The sequence below is a fragment of the Zeus faber genome, assembly GCF_960531495.2.
Source record: "Zeus faber genome assembly, chromosome: 2".
Classification (NCBI taxonomy): domain Eukaryota; kingdom Metazoa; phylum Chordata; class Actinopteri; order Zeiformes; family Zeidae; genus Zeus; species Zeus faber.
The window spans coordinates 32,704,784-32,722,567 of NC_137189.1; the positions used below are offsets into that span (position 1 = coordinate 32,704,784).

Here is a 17,784-nt window from a genome sequence, read left to right on the forward strand (position 1 = left end):
CATTTGTCCCTCTACTGCCCCCTCCCTCTCTCTCACACTTTCTCCTCGTCCTCACTCCTCCCAAACCTTCCCTTTCAATGTCTACTTTTAACTCTATGATCCTATTCAGTAATCACAAAACTGGAAGCGAAAGAAGGGACTGTAGTGAATGTCAGAGGAATCATTCAGGAAAATATAAAATCAAAAGGCTGCATTCCTCAATACAGAAAAACTCCAATGACTCTACATTCCAGCCTCCAAACAGAACAGGAATATGCAGGAAGCAACAGCAACTTGTGCTGTTAAGGCCTGAAATATTTTGGTTTCATTCATTCAAACATAAGCTTCAAGGTCGAAAAAATAATATCACATAGTAGCGCTATAATTCATAACTACCGTTTGCATTTTGAGGGGAAGAAATTAATTGATGTTTAAGTTACATTTCCTGATTTATAACCGTATAAAAACTCCAAGGCTCATTGCCCCAGAAAACTCTGCAGGAAGCATTTAAGGTACGAAATAAAAGTCAATTTAAAGGGGACCTATTATGCAAAAACAACCTTTTTCAGTGCTTGTGCACATACATGTGGGTCTCTGATGGGCCTACTGACACACAAACTGTGAAATACGACAACTCAGTCAGTTTTTTGAGAGCTGTCTATTTCAGAAAATGTGGTGCAACACGCCATCCAGATTTGCAGCCCCTTCCTACGTCACATGGGGCCTCAGTAGAATTACAACTGCCCTCCATCTGAGAGTACCTCCACCCACGGCTGGAGAAATAACACAGAAAATAACGAGCGCCACTGGGAAGACCAGCACAAATCTTTTAAAAGAAAGAGGAATTAATACAAACTGTCAGAAAGAAAAAAATAACAAGTCGCGGTGCAGTGTCCGTGTCCCCTACAAGCTTGGAGCATGACAACGGAATTCGGAACAAACTTATAAATTTAGCCTTGTAGATCAAATATGAGAAAAGATTCAGCAACTGGATTGGTTATTTCTCTCTTCAAATTTGTTCAGAAATTGATTTTGGTGGACTAACAGACTACAGAACCCGGAAATGAAGCTCAAACCTCATTGGCTCGCAAAACCCGGAACTTATGCTCAAACTCTGTTAGCTCACAGAACCCGGCACCTGAGGAGGGTGGTTCCTCCCACTTAAACAGAGCGTCAGGAACACGACAGATTTAGAGGCATGTTAAAATGGCTAGAATGTATAATCTGAGTGGTCTTTTCAGCAAAAAACTTCAAAGACCTGTTTTGGGGACCTCAGAGACCTTTGTTAACTGGTGTAAAAAGGAGCATAATAGGCCCCCTTTGAGATTGATGCCAAAAAAAAAAGATAGAACACAATTGACACCTGATAAGGTCACCTTACTGTACCTGCCTTTTTCCTGACATGAACTTCATGAGGTCCATGTTGCTTGAGGAATCTCTCCTCTCTTAACTGACTTTGTGCAGCGTTCGAGCTCTAGTGCTGAGGTTGCTGTGTAGTGTATCACTGCTCGTATTGTAGTATTGCAACTTGATCTACTGGATTGACTCTGTACATTTCACTGCTATTTGCTGATCTGCCAACAAGCTTGTGTTCCAGACACACCCCCTATTCAGGTAAGTCCTCTCTTATGTGGGCGTGCACTTAGCCAGGTGCAACCCCAATCACACGAGCAGCTGTATTCTATCACCTATTTATGGTCCTGCCCTTGAAGCGTTAGCTTCAAGCGTTGGCCCATTTGTAGTCGCTCTCGTGTGAAGACGCACGTCTACCTCTGCACGTCAACCAAAGCAAGGACACCGAACAAGGCAAACCTGCCTTCTTTCTCTCACTCCATACAAAATGTGCTACTACCGCATCCCTACAACTTCAAGGTCTCCCAGAAAGCGTCGTTATACCATACGCCGATGCAATCCGGGTAACCTCAGGTCCCTGCAGCAAACATCTTCTGCAAAGACCTCCTTCTCTGTTGGCTTGTGGAATTGTCGATCTGCAGTTAACAAGGCAGACTTCATTTCTGGTCATGCCAACCACCTCTCCTTGGAGCTCCTTGCTCTCACTGAGACATGGATTAAACCGGAAGATAGCGCAACCCCGGCTGCACTCTCCACTAACTACTCATTCTCCCACACATCCAGACCATCTGGCCGTGGTGGTGGGACTGGCCTGCTAATTTCCAACACATGGAAATTTAATCCACTGCTGCCTTTAAACAACTTTGCCTCCTTTGAATATCACGCCGTCTTGGTGACTGCTCCGGTGAAAGCCTATGTGGTCGTCATCTACCGTCCACCAGGACAACTAGGTGACTTCCTACATGAGCTTGACACCCTGCTGTCATCAATCCCTGAGCATGAGTGTCCCATGCTCTTCCTCGGAGACATGAACATCCACTTGGACAGTGCGAGCTCGGCTGACTTCCTGTCTTTGGTTCGCTCGTTCGACCTAAGACAGATCCCGACTCCACCGACTCACAAGGCTGGCAAAGAGCTTGATCTCATTCTTGCTCGGAGCTGTACCACCGACAACCTATGGGTCACTCCTCTTCATCTCTCTGACCACTTCTTCATCCACTTCAATGTCCAGCTACCAACACAACCCCCCACCTCCCCACCCATGGTTACTATCCGCAGCAATCTCCGCAATTTGTCTCCCACCCACTTCTCCTCTGTGCTCTCCTCTTCTCTTCCACCCCACGGCACTTTCTCCTCTCTGCAGGTTAATGATGCCACTGACTCCCTCTGCTCCACCTTGAGCTCATGTCTGGATAGCCTGTGTCCACTATCCACCAGACCTGCTCGTTCAACCCAGTCGCACCCTTGGCTGACTGACACCCTCCGGACAACGCGCACTGACCTCAGAGCAGCCGAGAGGAAATGGCACAAATCCAAAACAATTGAGGATCTTGCTAGCTACCAGACACTGCTGTCCTCCTTCTCTTCCAGCATCACTGCTGCCAAGAAGGCCTTCTTCAATGACAGGATCAACGGTGCCACAGACACACGTAAGTTATTCACCACCTTCAAGTCTCTGCTTTACCCTCCACCACCTCCCCCAGCTACTAACCTCACTGCTGACTGCCTTGCCTCCTTTTTTACTAACAAAGTGGCAGCCATCAGCAGCCAATTCACTAAACAACTTACTCACAACCTGTCTTCTCCAGCCCTAGGCTCATCGTTCCCTGGTTTCACCCCCCTCGCTGAAAGTGAGGTATCTAAACTAATAACATGTAGCCGTCCTACTACCTGTCCGCTAGATCCGATCCCATCTAACCTCCTTCAAGCCATATCACCGACTATCACCCCGGCAATCACACATGTGATTAATTCTTCCCTAACTTCCGGCACTTTCCCTTCCGCTTTCAAAGCGGCTCGGGTCGCACCACTGCTCAAAAAACCCTCACTCGATCCCAATCAAGTAGAAAACTATCGGCCGGTCTCTCTCCTCCCATTCCTTTCCAAAACCTTAGAGAGGGCGGTCTCTAGACAGGTTACAGAGTACCTGTCAAGAAACAACCTTCTTGATACACTTCAATCTGGCTTCAAAAGTGGTCACTCCACCGAAACAGCCCTGTTGTCTGTGACAGAGGCCTTAAAAACTGCTAGAGCTGCTGCCAAATCCTCGGTTCTCATTCTGCTAGACTTATCAGCTGCTTTTGACACTGTCAATCATTGCATACTCCTGTCCATACTCTCAAGCATGGGCATAACGGGCAGTGCACTTTCCTGGTTCGAATCTTACCTTACTGGGCGCTCGTTCAGTGTGACATGGCGAGGCCAGCTGTCTGTGCCTCACAACCTCACCACAGGGGTGCCCCGAGGCTCGGTGCTAGGACCCCTCCTCTTTGCCATATACACCACCTCACTGGGCCCGATCATCCGCTCGCATGGCTTTTCATATCACTGCTATGCGGATGATACTCAACTCTATCTGTCCTTCCCGCCCGACGACCCTACTGTCTCGACGCGGATCTCGGATTGTCTCGCTGACATATCCACATGGATGAAGGATTATCATCTTCAACTAAATCTGGCGAAAACGGAACTGCTGGTCTTCCCGGCCAAACAAGGTATTTATCACAACATTGATATTAAAATCGACTCTCTATCTCTTGTTCCTACCAAGGCTGCAAGGAATCTTGGTGTCATTATTGATGACCAACTGACATTCTCGGACCATGTTGCCGCCGTCTCCCGGTCCTGCCGCTTCGCACTACTCAACATCCGAAAAGTCAGGCCGTACCTGACCCAATATGCCACTCAGCTGCTGGTACAAACCTTGGTGATGTCCCGCCTCGACTACTGCAACGCCCTCTTAACAGGCTTGCCGGCCTGTGCGGTGAAGCCACTTCAGATGATACAGAATGCGTCGGCGCGACTGGTGTTCAACCAGCCAAAGAGGGCACATGTCACTCCGCTGCTCATCGAGCTCCACTGGCTACCTGTAGCCCCCCGCATCAAGTTCAAGTCTCTTATGCTGGCCTACAGAGTGATTGCTGGGAATGCTCCCGCCTACTTAAATGCTCTTGTAAGAGCACATGTTGCCCCCCGGATGCTGTGCTCCTCAAATGAGCGTCGCCTGGCTCTGCCGGCCATACAGCCACGGCAATCCAGGCTATTCTCATTTGTAGTTCCACGTTGGTGGAACGAGCTGCCAAAAATGACCAGAGCGGGGACCTCCCTCTCTGTCTTTAAGAAGCACCTGAAGACCCAGCTCTTCAGTGAGTACCTCCTGTCCTAACCTACAATAGCACCACCTTGCAGTATTTATTGTTACACGAATGTTGTTGTTACACCAATCTCTGTCGCAATGTAGCTGAATGTTATTCTCCCTTGTAAGTCGCTTTGGATAAAAGCGTCTGCTAAATGACTAAATGTAATGTAATGTCATGTTCCATGGAACCATCGGGGGGGCATGAGTGAATTCTGTTATGGACCCAAGATACTGTACAGGAACAACCTTGATCTACTTGTTCCCATTGGAAATGAAGTCCAACATAAAAAACATTCTGTGTCAACATTGAAGAGAGTTATATGCTCGATTGCAATTCACTATCAATCATGGGCTGATTCACAAAAGGATTGCGCTGCATTTCAGCCGCTGAAACTGCACTTATGACACAAAAAGCAAGCGTCTAACTCACAAAGCCCCCTCAAACACGGCCGTTTCTAGCTTTTTAGGGGCCCTATGCAAAATGTCGTTTGTGGGCCCCTATTTTGTGAGACTTTGGTGGGAGGATTCCAAACCCCTAAGGTGGTCCAGGGCCATGCATTTAACCTCTACATGCAATGTGGTGCACTTTGGGAGGAAAATAGACTAGATCTCTGAAGACGCTTAACCTCTTAAGGCCCGAGCCCCTCCGAGTGAGGTGGAGGGGTTGGCGTGAGATTTATGGGGTCGGGGGTCAACAGTTGGTGCCACATACAACTGCCTTCAGAAAGCTAAGACCTTAAGGAATAGACAAAAAAAACACTTTAAGAAACTTAATGCTGTGATGCAGTATCAATTGTTCAATTTGTAGTGTGTGTGTGTGTGTGTGTGTGTGTGTGTGTGTGTGTGTGTGTGTGTGTTTGTGTGTCAGGGTTTTTATTGTTCAGCCGCCACGAAAAGTAATGAACAAATTTATGTTGATTAGTTGTTCCATTACGTGGACCAGAAACCAGCTTTGGAACCTGGGTAAATCACTGATAACCAAAAATTAAAAATTAAAACTCAAAACTTAACATATCTTTTCAAAAATATTTATTAACAAACTATCTTAGAACATAGTGACATTGATTTGTCACCTAGTTATACTATGACTGGGTGTCTCTTGAACATCAAATCACTTGTTGAACCATTGTATATAACTTTGAAAATAACCTTTGTCTTCTTTGAAATAACACTTGTCATCTGTTATCACACTTGTCGTGAATTGAAGTCTTTGAAAAGGTCTGGGTGGTTGTCGGACAGATGCTTCGAAAGGTTGGAAGTGTTGCCTCCCTTGGCGAGACAAAATTTCAAGCACCTTTGGCAAAATGGCGCTGCAATGTTTTTGAGTTCATTTATTCATTCATTTATTTTAATTTCTTCATTTAGCAGACGCTCTTGTCCAAAGCGACTTGCATGAGAGGCTAGAAACAATCAAAAGCATACATCAACCATTGGAGCAACATCGAACTTCAGTGCATGATCTCCTGTTTCTAAATTCAACCAGATACAAGTGCAAGATGCTGTAAGTAATCAGAATAAAAAGTGTCATTATTTTTTTATATTAGTGTATTTTTTCTCTCCATATTAGTGCATTATGTCAAATAACAACTTAACAGCTAGTCAACATAACATCTCCTGTGTTGTCAGTTCATCATCAAAACAACAACTTAAGGCTAGTCAACCTCAACAGAAACAAGAATAGTTAGTCATAGCTGAGATAGAATCAAATCATGATTTGAAATCAAACTGAAGTTTTATTTTAATCAATTTCCTTATTGAACAAAAGAAAAAAAAAGCACCAAACGGGGACACTCACTCTCTTACACCCCCCCAGTATCCTCCTTTTTGGTGTTATGGAAATGACCACCGTAGGCACGCCACAGTCTAATTCATTCATTGGAAACACTGCTGCTTCTTTAAAAGTCCCAGTTAAAAAGGTATTATATTGAAAATGTTTCAGGATTTTCTTTTCACTAAATGTTTTTTTGACATCTTGACATCTGGAATGAACTGGAAGCCAGTTGAAAGAGGCTGGTCCATTCGGAGTGGTGTGGTAACACTTTCTAGTTTCAGTCGTTGTTCTGCTTCCAGAGTTCTGTTCTTTACATGTGATTTTTGTATATGAAGTGAAAGACATCACCAAATTGTTGTCAATGTTATTGCCATGCTCCTGTTAATATCCATGAAAAAATGTCAATATAGTGAATATAAATGCAACTAGTCCTCCTCTCTATGGCTGTATAATTTATACATTTTACGATGAATTTGTGTAACATTGGAGGGAGAATAACCCAAGAAAACAATAACACGACAGCAACTCTCCAATCTAATTGTCTCTCACTAGATATTCACCTCAAATGGGTTTCATAACATTCTGCTGAAGGACTTTAGTGCCTGTAAATGACCACTACTTTCACAACATGGATATGTTTTTCATAGAAAACTGGATGCATCTGGTCCCTGAGCTTGAAGTAACTTAGGATCACAGCTTTGTTAAATCAGGTGAGGTCAGATTATATTCGTCATTATCTACTCACAGAATGGTCTGATCTATCAAATTAAAGGACAAAGACGCTGAAAGATTTTTTTGACCACATGTAGACGTGACTCAATATATGCAAATCTTTCAGAAAAACTATCTGCAAACATGACATGCAGAATGTATGTCATTAACTTTTCTACATGAAATCCATTTAGTTAAATTCCTTGAAAGTCATACAAAACTTTGTTTCAGGATGTGTCAGGATTTAAATGAGAAAATGAGATTTGTGTGTGTGTATAACAGCAATACACCGCCCCCATTCTAAAGGTCATGATATACAAGCAGTTCAACAGTTATGATGAGGGATTTTGGCAGAAACAGAAATGTATATGATTTCAATGATATCCCTGGAAAGAAGAAATATAAACCCCTTCACCCAGCGACCCCATCACCCAGCATGACCACAAATGATAATGAAATGAAATATCTGAATATATCTTAAAACATCTGGGCCTCACAGGAGTCAGGTTTTAATATCTGTACAGTGACTATGAGTTTCATTGCTTTTCTAAACCAGGGGTAGAAGAAAGCGTAGATCAGTGGGTTCAGACAGGAGTTAATGTACAACAACCAGACCACAAATGCTGATGCTGACGTATTGCTGGATGTATTCTGCCCCGAGAATGCTGGGTAATAGTACGGACAAAAACAGATGAGAAACACCACAACAACCACGCCCAGGGTTCTAGCAGCTTTCCTTTCTGATTTCCTTGCCACCACAGTCCCCCCGGTGCCCTGGGTAGACACAGTTTGAGAAAGAATGTGGCGCGCCTGGGAAATAGCCACCACAAACACCCTCGTGTAGAGAACAACCACCACTGTCACAGGGATTAAAAAGGTGATCGTCAGGTCAACAGCCCCTGAAATGTACCCAATGACTATTATACAGTCCCCCTGACACAAACTGTTCTTCCACGGCGCTATGAGATTCTCTTTCAGAATCAGGCAGTTGTAAAGAACCGAGCACACCCAGCAGAGGCAGACAGAGATTTTAACCCTGCCGAGGGTGACTGTGGCAGAGTAACGCAGAGGGTTGCAGATGGCCACGTAACGGTCAACAGATATTAACAACATGTTCCCCACAGAGGCAGAGGTCAGGATGAAGGTCATACTGTTGTAGAGGGTGCATGCATGGTAACCTAGGAACCAGCAAGCCCCGATGGAGTGGAGGCCTTCGATGGGCATTATCAGCAGGCCCATAAAGAAGTCAGAGCAGGCCAGGGAGATCAGCACCAGGTTGGTTGGGGTGTAGAGTTGCCTGAAGTGGGTGATGGAGATGATGACGAGCAGGTTGAGGGCCACAGTGAGCAGTGCCACCAATAACAGAACCGTGTAGAGCAGCATGGCCTCAGCTGGGGAACGCAGGGCCCTCCTGCAGGAGGTGTTGAAGAGCTGCGGGAAGCAGAGTTCGGTCGCCTCAGAAGTTTCCATTGTGCAGAGAGCACAGAGACTGATGGGAAAGGAGAGGCGAGGTGAAGAGGTGGGAGGTAGAGGAGAAGACAGCAATGAGCCTCATCTGCGTGTCTTATTTATCTCATGCCAAATGTCCATCCTCCCCTTCTCCCTGTCATTGTCTTAACTCTGTCTTCATTTGTCTCTCTACTGCCCCCTCCCTCTTTCTCACACTTTCTCCTCTTCCTAACTCCTCCCAAACCTTCCCTTTCCATGTCTACTTTTAACTCAATGATCCTATTCAGTAATCACAAAACTGGAAGCGAAAGAAGTGACTGTCGTGAATGTCAGAGGAATCATTCAGGAAAATATAAAATCAAAAGGCTGCATTCCTCAATACAGAAAAACTCCAATTATTCTACATTCCAGCCTCCAAACAGAACAGGAATATGCAGGAAGCAACAGCAACTTGTGCTGTTAAGGCCTGAAATATTTTGGTTTCATTCATTCAAACATAAGCTTTAAGGTCGAAAAAATAATATCACATAGTAGCGCTATAATTCCTAACTACCGTTTGCATTTTGAGGGGAAGAAATTAATTGATGTTTAAGTTACATTTCCTGATTCATAACCGTATAAAACCTCCAAGGCTCATTGCCACAGAAAACTCTGCAGGAAGCATTTAAGGTACGAAATAAAAGTCAATTTAAAGGGGACCTATTATGCAAAAACAACCTTTTTCAGTGCTTGTGCACATACATGTGGGTCTCTGATGGGCCTACTGACACACAAACTGTGAAATACGACAACTCAGTCAGTTTTTTGAGAGCTGTCTATTTCAGAAAATGTGGTGCAACAAGCCATCCAGATTTGCAGCCCCTTCCTACGTCACATGGGGCCTCAGTAGAATTACAACTGCCCTCCATCTGAGAGTACCTCCACCCACGGCTGGAGAAATAACACAGAAAATAACGAGCGCCACTGGGAAGACCAGCACAAATCTTTTAAAAGAAAGAGGAATTAATACAAACTGTCAGAAAGAAAAAAATAACAAGTCGCGGTGCAGTGTCCGTGTCCCCTACAAGCTTGGAGCATGACAACGGAATTCGGAACAAACTTTTAAATTTAGCCTTGTAGATCAAATATGAGAAAAGATTCAGCAACTGGATTGGTTATTTCTCTCTTCAAATTTGTTCAGAAATTGATTTTGGTGGACTAACAGACTACAGAACCCGGAAATGAAGCTCAAACCTCATTGGCTCGCAAAACCCGGAACTTATGCTCAAACTCTGTTAGCTCACAGAACCCGGCACCTGAGGAGGGTGGTTCCTCCCACTTAAACAGAGCGTCAGGAACACGACAGATTTAGAGGCATGTTAAAATGGCTAGAATGTATAATCTGAGTGGTCTTTTCAGCAAAAAACTTCAAAGACCTGTTTTGGGGACCTCAGAGACCTTTGTTAACTGGTGTAAAAAGGAGCATAATAGGCCCCCTTTGAGATTGATGCCAAAAAAAAAAGATAGAACACAATTGACACCTGATAAGGTCACCTTACTGTACCTGCCTTTTTCCTGACATGAACTTCATGAGGTCCATGTTGCTTGAGGAATCTCTCCTCTCTTAACTGACTTTGTGCAGCGTTCGAGCTCTAGTGCTGAGGTTGCTGTGTAGTGTATCACTGCTCGTATTGTAGTATTGCAACTTGATCTACTGGATTGACTCTGTACATTTCACTGCTATTTGCTGATCTGCCAACAAGCTTGTGTTCCAGACACACCCCCTATTCAGGTAAGTCCTCTCTTATGTGGGCGTGCACTTAGCCAGGTGCAACCCTAATCACACGAGCAGCTGTATTCTATCACCTATTTATGGTTAGAAACTTTGGAACCTGGGTAAATCACTGATAACCAAAAATTAAAAATTAAAACTCAAAACTTAACATATCTTTTCAAAAATATTTATTAACAAACTAACTTAGAACATAGTGACATTGATTTGTCACCTAGTTATACTATGACTGGGTGTCTCTTGAACATCAAATCACTTGTTGAACCATTGTATATAACTTTGTAAATAACCTTTGTCTTCTTTGAAATAACACTTGTCATCTGTTATCACACTTGTCGTGAATTGAAGTCTTTGAAAAGGTCTGGGTGGTTGTCGGACAGATGCTTCGAAAGGTTGGAAGTGTTGCCTCCCTTGGCGAGACAAAATTTCAAGCACCTTTGGCAAAATGGCGCTGCAATGTTTTTGAGTTCATTTATTCATTCATTTATTTTAATTTCTTCATTTAGCAGACGCTCTTGTCCAAAGCGACTTGCATGAGAGGCTAGAAACAATCAAAAGCATACATCAACCATTGGAGCAACATCGAACTTCAGTGCATGATCTCCTGTTTCTAAATTCAACCAGATACAAGTGCAAGATGCTGTAAGTAATCAGAATAAAAAGTGTCATTATTTTTTTATTAGTGTATTTTTTCTCTCCATATTAGTGCATTATGTCAAATAACAACTTAACAGCTAGTCAACATAACATCTCCTGTGTTGTCAGTTCATCATCAAAACAACAACTTAAGGCTAGTCAACCTCAACAGAAACAAGAATAGTTAGTCATAGCTGGGATAGAATCAAATCATGATTTGAAATCAAACTGAAGTTTTATTTTAATCAATTTCCTTATTGAACAAAAGAAAAAAAAGCACCAAACGGGGACACTCACTCTCTTACACCCCCCCAGTATCCTCCTTTTTGGTGTTATGGAAATGACCACCGTAGGCACGCCACAGTCTAATTCATTAATTGGAAACACTGCTGCTTCTTTAAAAGTCCCAGTTAAAAAGGTATTATATTGAAAATGTTTCAGGATTTTCTTTTCACTAAATGTTTTTTTGACATCTTGACATCTGGAATGAACTGGAAGCCAGTTGAAAGAGGCTGGTCCATTCGGAGTGGTGTGGTAACACTTTCTAGTTTCAGTCGTTGTTCTGCTTCCAGAGTTCTGTTCTTTACATGTGATTTTTGTATATGAAGTGAAAGACATCACCAAATTGTTGTCAATGTTATTGCCATGCTCCTGTTAATATCCATGAAAAAATGTCAATATAGTGAATATAAATGCAACTAGTCCTCCTCTCTATGGCTGTATAATTTATACATTTTACGATGAATTTGTGTAACATTGGAGGGAGAATAATCCAAGAAAACAATAACACGACAGCAACTCTCCAATCTAATTGTCTCTCACTAGATATTCACCTCAAATGGGTTTCATAACATTCTGCTGAAGGACTATAGTGCCTGTAAATGACCACTACTTTCACAACATGGATATGTTTTTCATAGAAAACTGGATGCATCTGGTCCCTGAGCTTGAAGTAACTTAGGATCACAGCTTTGTTAAATCAGGTGAGGTCAGATTATATTCGTCATTATCTACTCACAGAATGGTCTGATCTATCAAATTAAAGGACAAAGACGCTGAAAGATTTTTTTGACCACATGTAGACGTGACTCAATATATGCAAATCTTTCAGAAAAACTATCTGCAAACATGACATGCAGAATGTATGTCATTAACTTTTCTACATGAAATCCATTTAGTTAAATTCCTTGAAAGTCATACAAAACTTTGTTTCAGGATGTGTCAGGATTTAAATGAGAAAATGAGATTTGTGTGTGTGTATAACAGCAATACACCGCCCCCATTCTAAAGGTCATGATATACAAGCAGTTCAACAGTTATGATGAGGGATTTTGGCAGAAACAGAAATGTATATGATTTCAATGATATCCCTGGAAAGAAGAAATATAAACCCCTTCACCCAGCGACCCCATCACCCAGCATGACCACAAATGATAATGAAATGAAATATCTGAATATATCTTAAAACATCTGGGCCTCACAGGAGTCAGGTTTTAATATCTGTACAGTGACAATGAGTTTCATTGCTTTTCTAAACCAGGGGTAGAAGAAAGCGTAGATCAGTGGGTTCAGACAGGAGTTAATGTATAACAACCAGACCACAAATGCTGATGCTGACGTATTGCTGGATGTATTCTGCCCCGAGAATGCTGGGTAATAGTACGGACAAAAACAGATGAGAAACACCACAACAACCACGCCCAGGGTTCTAGCAGCTTTCCTTTCTGATTTCCTTGCCACCACAGTCCCCCCGGTGCCCTGGGTAGACACAGTTTGAGAAAGAATGTGGCGCGCCTGGGAAATAGCCACCACAAACACCCTCATGTAGAGAACAACCACCACTGTCACAGGGATTAAAAAGGTGATCGTCAGGTCAACAGCCCCTGAAATGTAACCAATGACTATTATACAGTCCCCCTGACACAAACTGTTCTTCCACGGCGCTATGAGATTCTCTTTCAGAATCAGGCAGTTGTAAAGAACCGAGCATATCCAGCAGAGGCAGACAGAGATTTTAACCCTGCCGAGGGTAACTGTGGCAGAGTAACGCAGAGGGTTGCAGATGGCCACGTAACGGTCAACAGATATTAACAACATGTTCCCCACAGAGGCAGATGTCAGGATGAAGCTCATACTGTTGTAGAGGGTGCATGCATGGTAACCTAGGAACCAACAAGCCCCGATGGAGTGGAGGCCTTCGATGGGCATTATCAGCAGGCCCATAAAGAAGTCAGAGCAGGCCAGGGAGAGCAGCACCAGGTTGGTTGGGGTGTAGAGTTGCCTGAAGTGGGTGATGGAGATGATGACGATCAGGTTGAGGGCCACAGTGAGCAGTGCCACCAATAACAGAACCGTGTAGAGCAGCATGGCCTCAGCTGGGGAACGCAGGGCCCTCCTGCAGGAGGTGTTGAAGAGCTGCGGGAAGCAGAGTTCGGTCGCCTCAGAAGTTTCCATTGTGCAGAGAGCACAGAGACTGATGGGAAAGGAGAGGCGAAGTGAAGAGGTGGGAGGTAGAGGAGAAGACAGCAACGAGCCTCATCTGCGTGTCTTATTTATCTCATGCCAAATGTCCATCCTCCCCTTCTCCCTGTCATTGTCTTAACTCTGTCTTCATTTGTCTCTCTACTGCCCCCTCCCTCTCTCTCACACTTTCTCCTCTTCCTAACTCCTCCCAAATGTTCCCTTTCCATGTCTACTTTTAACTCTATGATCCTATTCAGTAATCACAAAACTGGAAGCGAAAGAAGTGACTGTAGTGAATGTCAGAGGAATCATTCAGGAAAATATAAAATCAAAAGGCTGCATTCCTCAATACAGAAAAACTCCAATTATTCTACATTCCAGCCTCCAAACAGAACAGGAATATGCAGGAAGCAACAGCAACTTGTGCTGTTAAGGCCTGAAATATTTTGGTTTCATTCATTCAAACATAAGCTTCAAGGTCGAAAAAATAATATCACATAGTAGCGCTATAATTCATAACTACCGTTTGCATTTTGAGGGGAAGAAATTAATTGATGTTTAAGTTACATTTCCTGATTTATAACCGTATAAAAACTCCAAGGCTCATTGCCACAGAAAACTCTGCAGGAAGCATTTAAGGTACGAAATAAAAGTCAATTTAAAGGGGACCTATTATGCAAAAACAACCTTTTTCAGTGCTTGTGCACATACATGTGGGTCTCTGATGGGCCTACTGACACACAAACTGTGAAATACGACAACTCAGTCAGTTTTTTGAGAGCTGTCTATTTCAGAAAATGTGGTGCAACACGCCATCCAGATTTGCAGCCCCTTCCTACATCACATGGGGCCTCAGAAGAATTACAACTGCCCTCCATCTGAGAGTAACTCCACCCACGGCTGGAGAAATAACACAGAAAATAACAAGCGCCACTGGGAAGACCAGCACAAATCTTTTAAAAGAAAGAGGAATTAATACAAACTGTCAGAAAGAAAAAAATAACAAGTCGCGGTGCTGTGTCCGTGTCCCCTACAAGCTTGGAGCATGACAACGGAATTCGGAACAAACTTTTAAATTTAGCCTTGTAGATCAAATATGAGAAAAGATTCAGAAACTGGATTGGTTATTTCTCTCTTCAAATTTGTTCAGAAATTGATTTTGGTGGACTAACAGACTACAGAACCCGGAAATGAAGCTCAAACCTCATTGGCTCGCAAAACCCGGAACTTATGCTCAAACTCTATTAGCTCACAGAACCCGGCACCTGAGGAGGGTGGTTCCTCCCATTTAAACAGAGCGTCAGGAACACGACGGATTTAGAGGCATGTTAGAATGGCTAGAATGTATAATCTGAGTGGTCTTTTCAGCAAAAAACTTCAAAGACCTGTTTTGGGGACCTCAGAGACCTTTGTTTACTGGTGTAAAAAGGAGCATAATCGGCCCCCTTTGAGATTGATGCCAAAGAAAAAAAGATAGAACACAATTGACACCTGATAAGGTCACCTTACTGTACCTGCCTTTTTCCTGACATGAACTTCATGAGGTCCATGTTGCTTGAGGAATCTCCTCTCTCTCAACTGACTTTGTGCAGTGTTCCATGGAACCATTGGGGGGGCATGAGTGGATTCTGTTATGGACCCAAGATACTTTACAGGAACAACCTTGATCTACTTGTTCCCATTGGAAATGAAATCCAACATAAAAAACATTCTGTGTCAACATTGAAGAGAGTTATTTGTTCGATTGCAATTCACTAACAATCATGGGCTGATTCACAAAAGGATTGCGCTGCATTTCAGCCGCTGAAACTGCGCTTATGACACAAAAAGCAAGCGTGTAACTCACAAAGCCCCCTCAAACACGGCCGTTTCTAGCTTTTTAGGGGCGCAATGCAAAATGTCGTTTGTGGGCCCCTATTTTGTGAAACTTTGGTGGGAGGATTCCAAACCCCTCAGGTGGTCCAGGGCCATGTATTTAACCTCTACATGCAATGTGGTGCACTTTAAGAGGAAAATAGACTAGATCTCTGAAGACGTTTAACCTCTTAAGCCCCGAGCCCCTTTCTTGGGCTCCGAGTGAGGTGGAGGGGTTGGCGTGAGATTTATGGTAGTGGGGGTCGACAGTTGGTGCCACATACAAGTGCCTTCAGAAAGCTAAGACCTTAAGGAATCAACAAAAAACACTTGAGGAACCTTAATGCTGTGATGCAGAATGAATACATTTTGAAAATTGGAGATTCGTGTGATTTTGCCAATTTTCATGATTGGATGACAAGCACTACTCTGAAAATTGCTCAGAAAAACATTGATGCAATTTATATATATATATATATATATATATATATATATATATATATATATATATATATATATATATATATATATATATATAAATTGCATCAATGTTTTTCTGAGCAATTGTGTGTGTGTGTGTGTGTGTGTCTGTGTGTGTGGGTGGGTGGGTGGGTGGGTGTATTTATATATTTAAAAATATGTATGTGATTAGATATTGTCTATAGATATTTGTGTGTATTATTCTGTATTTGTTTTCCTTTAACTCCTTGAAAATTAAAAAAAAATGTTTTTAAAAAGTACTTGACAGTCCTCGAATTTCATTTTGCAATGCTTGAATGAACCCTAGTTCTGAAAGATTTCATAAAATAATGAAATCAAAAACCGAAATTGATGAAATTGAAATAACATCTTTGATAGTTCTCCCTCCTACCCTGTTTTCAATGCTACTTTCACAAGTCACTTTTGTCAAGGTTGAGGTCTGAAGTCACGTAAGGACAAGTTACAGATTGATCTGAAGTCTCTATATATGCAACATTGTCATTGACACTAACTATGCTCCTTTCTGTGAGCAGCCTTGTCTCCATGACAATACAGGACTGTTCAGTATGGTCACTTCTTTTTACGTTTTATTTACATAGTAACTCTTTCCAACTATGGAACAAAAGAAAAAAAAGCACCAAACGGGGCCACTCATTCTCTTACACCCCCCCAGTATCCTCCTTTTTGGTGTTAGGGAAATGACCACAGTCTAATTCATTAATTGGAAACACTGCTGCTTTTTTAAAAGCCCCAGTTAAAAAGGGTTTAAATAAAAAATGTTTAAGGATTTTTTTTTCAAAAAATATTTGTTTGACATTTTGACATCTGAAATTAACTGGAAGCCAGTTTAAAGTGGCTGGTACATTGGGAGTGGTGTGGTCAAATTTTCTAATTCAGTCATTATTCTGCTTCGGGAGTTCTGTTCTTTACATGTGATTTTTGTATATGAAGTGTAAGACATCACCAAGTTGTTATCAATGTTATTGCCATGCTCCTGTTAATATCACACGAAAAAATGTCAATATAGTGAATATAGCTGCAACTAGTCCTCCTCTCTATGGTTGTATAATTTATACATTTTACAATTTATTTGAGGGAGAATAATCCAAGAAAGCATATTGTTGAAGAAAACTCAGTCTTCTCTCAAATTCACTTTGAGGTTTAGTGATTTTATATTTTAATTGATACATGCATGGAGAGAAAACAATAACACGACAGCAACCCTCCAATGTAATTGTCTCTCACTCGATATTCACCTCAAATGGGTTTTATAATATTCTGCTGAAGGACTTTAGTGCCTGTAAATGACCACTACTTCAACAACATGGATATGTTTTTCATAGAAAACTGGATGCAACTGGTTCCTGAGCTTGAAGTAACTTAGGAGCACAGCTTTGTCAAATCAGGTGAGGTCAGATTATATTCGTCATTATCTCCACACAGAATGGTCTGATCTATCAAATTTAAGGACAAAGACTCTGAATTAGTTTTTTTTACCACATGTAGAAATGACTCAGCATTATAATTTAGTATTTTGTTACTTTCTAAATATATGCACATCTATCAGAAATCCTATCTGCAAACATGACATGCTGAATACATGTCATTAACTTTTCTATATGAAATCCATTTAGTAAAATTCCTTGAAAGTCATACAAAACTTTTTTTCAGATGTGTCAGGATTTAAATGAGAAAATGAGATTTGTGTGTGTATAACAGCAATACACTGCCCCCATTCTAAAGGTCATGATATACAAACAGTTCAACAGTTAGGAAGAGGCCTTTTGGCAGAAAAATAAATGTATGTACAAAAGTATGTATGTATGTATGACTTCAATGACTTTAATGACTGTGGTGACTTCCGATCCCTGAAAAGAAGAAATATAAACCCCTTCACCCAGCGACCCCATCACCCAGCATTACCACAAATGATAATGAAATGAAATATCTGAATATATC

At 42.2% G+C, this 17,784-nt stretch overlaps 2 protein-coding genes across 2 annotated transcripts; both read right to left on the bottom strand.

Moving 5' to 3' along the window:
* Nucleotides 1-7,649: 7,649 nt before the first annotated feature.
* On the bottom strand, nucleotides 7,650-8,642 carry LOC307247754 (trace amine-associated receptor 13c-like; the record flags this gene model as incomplete). The annotated part of the gene is made up of 1 exon (XM_080023876.1): nucleotides 7,650-8,642. The coding sequence occupies one exon, from the start codon at nucleotides 8,640-8,642 to the stop codon at nucleotides 7,650-7,652; it is 993 nt and encodes a 330-aa protein (XP_079880002.1).
* A 3,847-nt stretch (nucleotides 8,643-12,489) lies between these two features.
* On the bottom strand, nucleotides 12,490-13,482 carry LOC307247755 (trace amine-associated receptor 13c-like; the record flags this gene model as incomplete). The annotated part of the gene is made up of 1 exon (XM_080023877.1): nucleotides 12,490-13,482. The coding sequence occupies one exon, from the start codon at nucleotides 13,480-13,482 to the stop codon at nucleotides 12,490-12,492; it is 993 nt and encodes a 330-aa protein (XP_079880003.1).
* Nucleotides 13,483-17,784: the final 4,302 nt, after the last annotated feature.